The sequence below is a fragment of the Penaeus vannamei genome, chromosome 1 (assembly GCF_042767895.1).
Source record: "Penaeus vannamei isolate JL-2024 chromosome 1, ASM4276789v1, whole genome shotgun sequence".
Classification (NCBI taxonomy): domain Eukaryota; kingdom Metazoa; phylum Arthropoda; class Malacostraca; order Decapoda; family Penaeidae; genus Penaeus; species Penaeus vannamei.
In genome coordinates, this window is record NC_091549.1 from 12819262 (window position 1) to 12829261 (window position 10000).

General features: G+C 46.1%; 1 protein-coding gene across 1 annotated transcript in view; it reads right to left on the minus strand.

The window, feature by feature from the left end:
* Window positions 1-3321: 3321 nt before the first annotated feature.
* Window positions 3322-10000, minus strand: part of LOC113818174 (uncharacterized) — a 6743-nt gene continuing 64 nt past the window's right edge. The window contains exon 1 of the mRNA XM_027370339.2: window positions 3322-10000. This exon is cut by the window's right edge and continues 64 nt beyond it. Within this exon, the coding sequence (XP_027226140.2) occupies window positions 3386-9361 (5976 nt within the window). The 5' untranslated portion in view covers window positions 9362-10000 and the 3' untranslated portion in view covers window positions 3322-3385.

The following is a 10000-nucleotide window of genomic DNA, read 5'->3' on the forward strand; positions in this document are numbered from 1 at the left end:
ATTCCTTATGTTAGAAATTTGCATTTAGGTCGTTGATATCATTGTATGGAAGTCAAACTTTGTGGTATCATTTTTACTATTTATTTTTTAATTAGCACGTTTCAAATTTTAAGTTTCAGAGCTTATGTAGATAATGTCCGGATGCAGTGTTTTACTGCCTAGATGGTAATTTTAATGAGTAATCTCAACTTGCTAAATTTTGCTCTATATGACTAGTTTAGCATGATGGTGGATCTGTCAGCACAATTTTGTAAATTTTGTACACAGTGTATAAATACCATAACTTCTGTACATGTAGACTGTAGTGGAAAAAAATTCTTCTGCTAAAAGCAAGTTAAAGACAAGTTTCCTCCAGTACACATGCTTAGGAGAGGCAGCTGAAGGCAGTGGTGCCGAGTGCCCACACAAGGTCCAGCCAGATGTAAATGGGTTTCATATGTAGATATATATATGGGCCTTTTAGAAAACCTGTGAAAATTCATAAAAGGAGAAAGTTGTGATACCAAATATATAAATCTTGTTTTTTTAATAGAAAACTTGAAATCTACGTGAAGACTAATTCTATTTTCTATCATTATTTGTAGAATCATAGATGGGTAGCATATTATTTTTTACCAGTTTAACATGTATGATGCAGACACTGGCCAATGAATAATGATTTTTTAATAATCGATTATGTTACTTGAGGAGCATATACTCTGTGCATCAAAATATCAGTTAGTTCAGATTATAAATTAGGTGAGGATACTTGTACATTTTTATCTATATTGTTATGCCGTCTTGAAATGGGATTCACTATTAAATCTCTGTACCTGAGTCACATGATACACTAATAAATCATTGTTTTGATGTTTAATGTTCTCAAAGTCAAGCCAGAAACCTGGTGTCACAAACTGTTAGAGAGACCCCAGTTTAGTGGTGATAGCCAGGGCTTTTACAGTAACAAGTCTGTGTCCAGCCAGATCTGCTGCTGCCATTCACTTACTTGCATGACCAAAATGTTGAAACTTGGAGTTTTGTTTTGCACATGCATTGGCTAGATGTGTGTGCATCTGTGTGCGAGCGGTTGTATGTCTGTGTATGTGTGAATGATACATCACTATTTGTTATTGCTCACATCAGCACCATCCAGCTATGTTCACGTGCCATGTGTAAACAAGTGAATGTGGCCAAAAGGTTTTTTGGAAAATCATCCATTAGTCCAATTTTTTTTTTTTTTTTTTTTTTTTTTCCAATAAAAAAAAAAAAAAAATGTAATGACATTCTCTAGTTCTTTCATTAGTGGGCGCTTGTGGCATCTCCCACTTGTTAACCATGGTGCTAACATGGAGGTGAGCTTGGCAGCAGCAGGAATAATTTTTCTTGCTCTTCATTTTGCCATTCCCAGTTAAATGTTTCTGTACTATACTTTCTTTCCTGATGCACTGAGCAGTGTCTTCTGTTTAATCATCTCGCCAAACAAAACATTTTTATTTTTGTTCTTTTATTATTATAATTATTATTACTATCATCATTATTATTATTATTACTATTATTATTGTCATTATCATTAATATTATCATTCTTATTTTTTTGTAATAAAATATTGTAAATGTTAATGGAAGTTTTCATCAATGAAAGTATGAAGACTGAAGTTTGTTCTCATTTACCCCTTGAAATAAATGCAGTTTCATCTCCGGAATTTCTAGATGAAATGAAGGAATGGGATCTAAAGACGGTGTGTGAATGTGTAATGATTACAGTATTTATCGGGTAAGGATCGAGAACAAATTATGTTGAATGATCATTTATTAGCCTTTTTTTGACAGTAGACAGTTCTAAATATATGACTTGTTTAGCATCCTGGATGAATATCCATGGTAAATTTGCGCTCATAAAAATGCAGGCACGAGGACAAAGCTAAAATACCTAAACGCACAAAAACTGCACACAAAAAGACACAAGCAGGCACAAATCATCTCTCTCTCTCTCGCTCTCGTTCTCTCTCTCCCTCTCCTCCTCTCCTCCTCTCCTCTCTCCCCCTCTCCTCCCTCTCCCTCTCCTCTCTCCCCCTCTCCTCCCTCTCCCTCTCCTCTCTCCCCCTCTCCTCCCTCTCCCTCTCCTCTCTCCCTCCTCTCCCTTCTCTCCCTCCTCTCTCTCCTCTCTCGCTCTCCAGTGATGGCTTAACATAACCATTACTGTTGTTAGAAAGTCGAGAGAATTTGTTCCCTGTAATCGTGAGTAGTAACTGTTATATGTTATCCTCGGTATTTAAGTCCGGTTGAGTTCACTATTCACTATTGTAATATTCAAGTTGAAGCTGGGCTTTCTGCGAGGTAAAAGTTTCAGTAATATATGTGTATATATATAATTTTCTTTGTAGTTTTTAGTGAACGAAAATATAGTTTGCTAAGCATTCGTCTATCATGACTAGTTTCAAAACATAAGCATCAGAATTTTGTACTTTTAGAGGACTAAGCTGTCTGATATTTGTCGTTCAATACACATTGATGATAATATCCACTAAAGCCAGGAAAGAACCTTTATCCTGGTTTCATTTTTCCCCAAGTCCCCTGGGGTGTCCTGAATCTGAAGGTTGTTATTTTGCCAAGAAAAAAAGGCGAAGAAAAAAGAAGACAGCTGAAAAATACTGAACGGTTGTTATGGAATGATTGACAACGTAATTTATTATTTGTCGTAGATATTTTTTTCTTTTCACTTCGATTGGCTGTCATAAGAATTATTTGTTGCTTTTCTTACCTCAGTCCCTTCATGTTTTTTTATTTCTTGATATATAGATTACAGTTTTCCATATTTTGGTACAATAAAAAATGGCGCATAATAACTTCATCTATGTTATTTGTGTCTGTCGAACTCTACTTCATCATGAATCATTTTATTAATGAATTATAATGGTGAAGGATCAGAATTAATCTTCTGATCAATAATTATGACTTAAAACCTGACGCTATTAGGATGTGTGTATGGCATTAATGTGAACCGAAGAATCTAAACCTGGTCTGATTTTGGAGCAAATCATATTTTGTAGTGTAGTGTGCATCGTTAATCTGATACGGATTAGTAATGCTAGTAGTAAAAATGCACAAGAAATTTGACAGCGTATGAAATCGTTAAACGAACCGATATCAGATAATGAAATGTATGCTGATTATCTTAAGAATGGGAGTTTTGGGATATTTTGGACAGTCCTGATAATAGGTGGGCTGATTGAATATGCGTTGGCATCTGAGAAAAAGTATAGTAATTTGAAATATGATACTAACTAGCTATCTTTACAGGTTGCGCGGTTTTACAAATTACAAAGCTTAATAAAACCCAATAGCTTTTTCGTTTTTATTAAAAGAAGTGTACATTGTTGATCGAGCGAGGGTGCGTGGTAGTGGAGTCATGCGGGTGCGGGTTCGGGCGAGGGAGAGGCTCGAGACGACTCCAACTGCGTGGCTTTGTATAACTCGTCCAGGTACTTGATGTAGGCTTTGTGCTGCTGCTCCTCCATCAGTCCTGAGCTGCTCCTCCGGCGGTGACCCAGCTTGCGGGCGACGGACTTAAAACCGCGCCTTGTGGCCCAGTCCGCCGGAGTGCGGCCCTCGCTGTCTTCGGCCTGGGTGTTCGCTCCTCGGCGCATCAGGAGGTTGCAGGTGAGCTCCTTCCCCTTCGACGCCGCCCGGTGGAGCGGCGTCATGCCCGAGCGAGACGTTGCCTCCAGATCTGCGCCGTGGGCCAGCAGTAACTTCACCACCCTGTTGTGGCCCGCCTGAGCAGCCGCATGCAGGGGCGTGTTACCAACCACATCTCTAGCGTTAACATCTGCCCCTGACTGAAGCAGGAGCCGTGCTATGAGGTCGTCTCCGTGATGGGCTGCGCGGTGAAGTACAGTCGCATACGCAGGCCAGTGGAGAGCAAGAGGAACGAGAGTATTGCAGCTAGCGCCTTGAGAGAGGCAGTTTTCTACAGTGAGGGGGCATCCCTCCTCCAGTCCAAGTATGAGCTGCACCGAGACAGGGACTTCCATTTGAACCACTGGTGCGCATGTACCTGGCCCTGAGGACCTCCTCAATTCTGCAGGGCTTCCAGTAAGTCCAACATAACCTAGATGTTCAGCAATCGTCAGAGCAGATTCGCCGACTTTGTTCTTTAGGTAAACGTCAGCGTTGAATCGTATGAGGGTCTGAACCACCTCTACCTGGCCGTAAGAAAGAGCCGTCTGCAGTGGCGTGACGCCGTTCCGATTGATGGCATCGACATGGGCGTTGCTGTACACGAGGCAGATGACCACCTCGTTATGGCCAACGCGAGCTGCTTCATGCAAGGCGCTGTTTCCCTGCTCAGACCGGGCGTCCACGTCTGCCCCAGCCCTGAGTAGGGCTTGCACCACATACAGCGCCCCGTCTCTGGCCGCACGCAGGAGCGCGGGGACGTGACCTGTGCTGATGTTCGGGTTAGCTCCGTGCTCGAGAAGCTCCCGGACCTTCTCGATGTTATTTCGCACAACGGCTCGGCTGAGGGATTTGTCGAGGCTGTCGTGGTATCTCGGGCCTTTCTCCCTTGGCACTTCGTCAGTCACCTCCATCTCCTCCAGCTCACACTTGTCTAAGGCGACTTCGAGACATTTTCTGAGTAGATTTTCGGTAAAGCTTGCTTTTGTTCCTCGTCGACTTCCGACATGGGTTCTGTCTACACTGCCGCGGCGACTGTTCAGACGGGATGAACTTCGTCTCTCTCTGCTAGATCTTCTGCTACCTTTGTAAAATTCAGCCACACTACCCTGTCTCGAACGGAGGTTCTTTTCTCTGCTCTCGCGTCTGCTGTGTGGGAGGCTTTGTCGTGGCCCATTTTGTTCACTGCATGGAGGTAGAGGTGGCAGATCCTCAAAACTGCTTTGTTTGCTACATGGAGGTCTTTGATTATCTGCATTACTCTTGCTAATCAGATGTACTGTTAGATCCTCTAAAGGTTTCTTCCCATTGCTTTGCTTCCGTCGGACTTTGTGGGAGCTGTCCCGCCGCTCACCAAGTAAGCTTGAACGTCTTTTCCCATGAGGAGACTCCTCGCCCTGCGTCAGTTTGGGTTGAACTACGGCAGGTTTCGGGGGCTCCTTAACGACAGCTGGCTTAGCGGCTTGTGTCCAGAGCTTCCTCGCTGTGTCTCTCCTTCCCCTTGTTAGAGGCAGTGGGAAGATGGAGTTAGTGCAGTGCCTTAGAACCATGTTTTTCGTCTTGAGCTGAAGGATGGCAGCTTCATTCCAACGCTTTTGAGGATCCTCTTTGACACTAGATTCGCTTTCATATGTCATGAAAGTCTTGCGGCGTTGCCATGCAGGCGAGTCTGTGGAGTTCTCAGGAACTCTCTCGGAGGCAGGACTTGCTGGCGATGTGTAAGTATCTGAAGAAATTGGCTTATGATCTGTCACGACTGCTCGCCCTCCGATGCTTGGGGTGGTTTTGACGGCAGGGCGGGTAGGGTCAGAAACCAGGAGAGATGATTTTGTTGCATTGGGGACAGGCGTTCTTAGTTCTGACTCCGTGTTCTTAGGGATTATGATTTGCTTATCCAGATTCAGTATCTCGGGTTCGTCCATCTTTGCCATAGGTATAACTGACCCTGTTTTCGCAGCCGCTTTACGGGGTATTGTAGAGTCAACAGGTAAGGCGCTACAAGTTTTCGTACCTGTTACAACAGGGACTTCGGGTGTTGGTGACTCTGGAGGAGATGGTGACTCGAGTTCATCCGAGGAGAAAGAACCTAGCGTTACAGGCTCCTCAGAACTTGGAGACAGCGTGTCCAGCTCGTACCCAGTCGTGGAGTCAACAGGTGATGTCATTCCACCGATTTCTTGGGATATTTCATCGTAAGTGAAGCCAGGTGGTTCAGGAGAAATCACGGAAGAGGAACTTTCACTCTGAAGTTCTGGAGAAACTCTGGCGGAGGGAGTCTCGGTCTGAGGATCTTGTTTCTTGGTCTTCGGCCGACGGCGTTTTTGCTCGACTTTACTTTTCCCCTTTTTGAGTCCGGGCCTTTCGATCCCAGCAGGCGATGGCGCCACAGCCTGCGTAAGAGCGACCTTCAGGGTAGTTGACAGAGAAGCCCTGTAGTCGGGTTGCTCGGAGCGTCGATCTTTGACTTTGTTCATTAACTTCGAAGAGACTTTATTCAGGGACGCGATGTGTTGCTTCAGATCAATGCTTTGGCGAGAGTCACTTTGTTGAGATATTTTACTACTGGGTTTCGGCTTCGGTTTGATGTGTCCTGCTTCGTGGGCCAATGAATCACGCTTATAGTTATCATACGATGGTTGGCAATTCGCTGGATTTGCAATTTTATCCATAGTGGGTTGACCAGTAGAGGAAGGAGGATTCGTTTTTATATAAAGGTCAGCGGTAGAGTTACTAGAGTCAGGTAATGAGAGAGGACAAGGAGGGGCGAGGATGTCAGTGTGTGTCTGAAGGCCAGTGGCTGGAGGGATGTCTAGCGTCGAGGGTCGGACGGGGATGCTGGAATCAAGAATGGTATTGTACTGTCTTTCAGCTACAGTTGGCTGGTTTTGGTGATCAGTGCCTTCAGCGCCACGTGTAGCTATTTTCTCTAAGGACGAAGGTTCTGTCTCTGATTCACTGGTCAATGCTGATTCAACCTCCCCTTTTGTTGATTTCTGTTTCGGCAATATGCTGTCGTCGGTAGTATTGTTTATCACTGTTTCAGTCCCACTTCTTTCGTCAGCCCAGGTTGTGTAAGCGTGGCCATTGGCTGACTGATGATTGCTATTAATTGTTTTGTTTTTTATGTCCACTCCAGTACAATTTGTTACTGTTCCATCCATTCCTAAAGTATTTGAATATCTTTTAACATCACCCGTTTCACTTAGACCCTCAGACTGAATATAACTCTCAGTCTCGTTTACATAACCTGAATGTACGTCTCTGTCTGCTATTTTACACACGAAATCACTATGAAAAGTTTCACCGCAAATTTGATCTGTTTTCGTTCCACTTACCATCTCTGTCGTGAGAGTCGGTTTATTTCCTCCTTCTCTCGCACCAATTGTCCTTTGTTCAAATACAACAGAACGCTTGTAATATTCTAACTCCTTTTCTGAATGAATGTCCATGGGTTCGCCACCTTGGCTCCTTTGTTTAGCTCCTGAATGAACATGGACATCCAGGCCCTGTAGTGTGGGGTGATGGCGATCCGTCGATTTGTGTTCACTATTGACAAATCTGTCGTTCTTATATTGGGTTTCTGTATTCAAAGGCGGGTGACTGATGACCTCGTTTGCACTGGTAGAATTTGTTTGCTGGATTGTCGATGACAGTTCTGCGTTTTTACTATTGTTCTTATCTGGCGCTTGTCTGTTAGGAGACCAGGTTCTACCACTAAAGGTCATTCTCGTATGAGTTATCGGAAAGATTTCATTTTGTTCTGTTAAATTCGATGTGACGGAATCTGTAACGTCTTGGTTCTCTTTGTCTTTATATTGGTTGATATCACCGTTTTCGCTGATGCGCAAATTTTCCTTATTATCATCAAAAGAACCAACAGTCTGATTCATGTGGTTCGTCTGAACAGGTTCTTTGCGCTGTCTGATGAAGTCCTCAAAGGAGTCCGTGTGTGATTCGATCCTGTCCGTGGTTTTCTTCACAATGGTTTTGACAAGCGTGCTACAGAATTTCGGTCTCTTGTAGTTGGGTCGCTTGCATTCCGTCCGTTGCATCAGGGTCTGCAAACGGTCCTGCAAACCTATGTTGAATCGCGGAACTCTGCAAGCTTTGTCGTTTTCCAACATCTTCACTATCTTGCGCGTCTCCTCATTCAGGGAACTCTCAGGACGCTCGTGGAACTGAACGAATTTATCTCGTAGTCTGAACCCCGACGGCTTGAGGTTCCCGAAGAAGGGTTCACTCTTCTCCTTTTGGCTTTCTAGAAAGACCGCTTTCGGTAGCCGTCCGGGTCGAGTGGTAGCGGGCTCCTCCATGCCTTTTACACTGGGACTCTTTCGGTCTATAGTCAGATATTTCTTGCTAATTGTGTTGTTTTCGTCCATACTTGTAGTATTTGCTAAGCATTCGGAAGCAGAGTCAACTGAAGCAGATGTCTGAGAGTTGCGACCCGTTTCATCAGAGGAACTTTGAAATCTGTCCAGCTGTTTCCACGCGGGTGATTCATGGTGTTCCTTTATAGAAGTGTCCGTATTCGGTGAAGCGGCGGCACAGGTGTCCCCCGCCGTAAGCCTTGTTGTGCAGTCATTTGAATATGTCACATTTTTGGCAGAAGTATCTATCAAATTATTGTTTTGACTAACGCATGTGGCCGGGGGTTGGTGGCAGTCGAAATGGCACTCTTCCAGCTCCGCCCGTGTCGTTGGCGCTCTGAGCCCACTTACCTCACCACCTGTGGAATCCTGTAAGCGTCCTTGAACACCAAAGGCGTCGGTCTCAGCATCGGACTCGCTGTCTGTCTTGGAGTTGCAGCTTTCACAATGAGTGTTCACTTCGTTTAGTACAAATGCACTTCTTTTCCTGTCTATCACAGAATTGGTCACAATTTCTCGCGTACCAATGTATTTTTCCTTTTCTAAAAAGTCCTTTGGCTGCGTATCGAGAGCATCTTTGAAATCGTCGAAATCCTCGCAGTTTTCTCGAGTGCGCGAACCAGAGAGCCCTTCTGCCCCGGGAAACAGCTCGTCGGGGGCGTCGAAAAACTCCTCGGGGCTTGACGGATCGCTGGGCGCAGCGTCGAGGCCGGGGACGTCGACGCTCAAGAGGCAGACGGGCATGGACGTGGGTCGACGGCACTTGCTCTGAGTCCATATATTGTTGCACTCATCACTGCCTGTGTTGCATAATCCCATCCGATCACCGCCACACGTCTCGCCAGATTGCCTTCCGACGAACTGCACTTCCCACTTCCCCTCACTCGCCTCGGGGGCGCGGCCGCCCCCTCGCTCGCCCGCACGAGGAGCAGCCTCCCAGACCTCACGCGTTCGGCCCCCGCGAGCACCTGTGGGGCCGCAGGCGGTCTGCGAAGTGGAGAGGGCGTCGCCGTGACACTCCGAGGCTTCGGCGGTAATCCTGACGTCGGGCGTGTCACCCGCGGTATGTCGGCCAGCAGCTTCGGGCGCGAGCTCGGCGGGGACCAGAGTGACGGAGGCGAGGTTGTCACACGTCATGAAGTAATCATGGCGTCTAAGGAGATCTTCATTTGCGTTATCGCCCCCGGCTATATTTGCACCACCATCCCCCACTCCAACACCCTGCTCGCCAAGGGTATCCTGAACCCCCGGGTCTGCGTTGTCTCCCCGAAGGTCCCTTGCGCCCACTTCTGTATCACTCGAGAGGCTGACCTCCGTGGACGCTTGGCTCATCATATTTTCGGCGGAAACGCTTAAAAATGATGAATGGCCGATGACGTCAGCAGGTCGTCATACCGGAACGCCTTTCAGCACGGCCACTGACAGGGAGGGACCCTTTTCTCAACACTCGCATACACTGCATAGATGGCATTCCACCAGCTCTCGTTTACGACTGCCAGCGCCCTTACTCTCGGGGCGAATCCCTGGCCGCACGACGCGAAAAACAACAAAAGACCAAAGAAGCAACAAGAAAACGTCTTGGTTATGCTGCGTCAAGCGGTGCAGTGGCAAGTATGGCTCTCCAGCCCGCCCTCTACCCTAGGCTGTGTGTGTAGGGCGGGGGGCAAGGGTGGCCGGGAGAAAGGGATGGCACCCTGCCCTGCTTATTCAGTCGCCGTGTCCACCCTCTTCCGCCACAGGTGCCAAACCCTCGCCCTCACCTGCCCGCTACATCAATCAGGCCTTATCTTTTTTCCACGAGATTACCTGTCTATCATCCTTTTTTTCCTTCTTCCACCTCACGCAGACACGCGTTTTAGAACACCTACTCATTCATAACATTTTTTGTTCTTGTATCATCACATATAACAAAATCGAGGAACAGAACGGAATGATGTGGTACTCACAGTCTGATATAACATGTAAGCCAATATT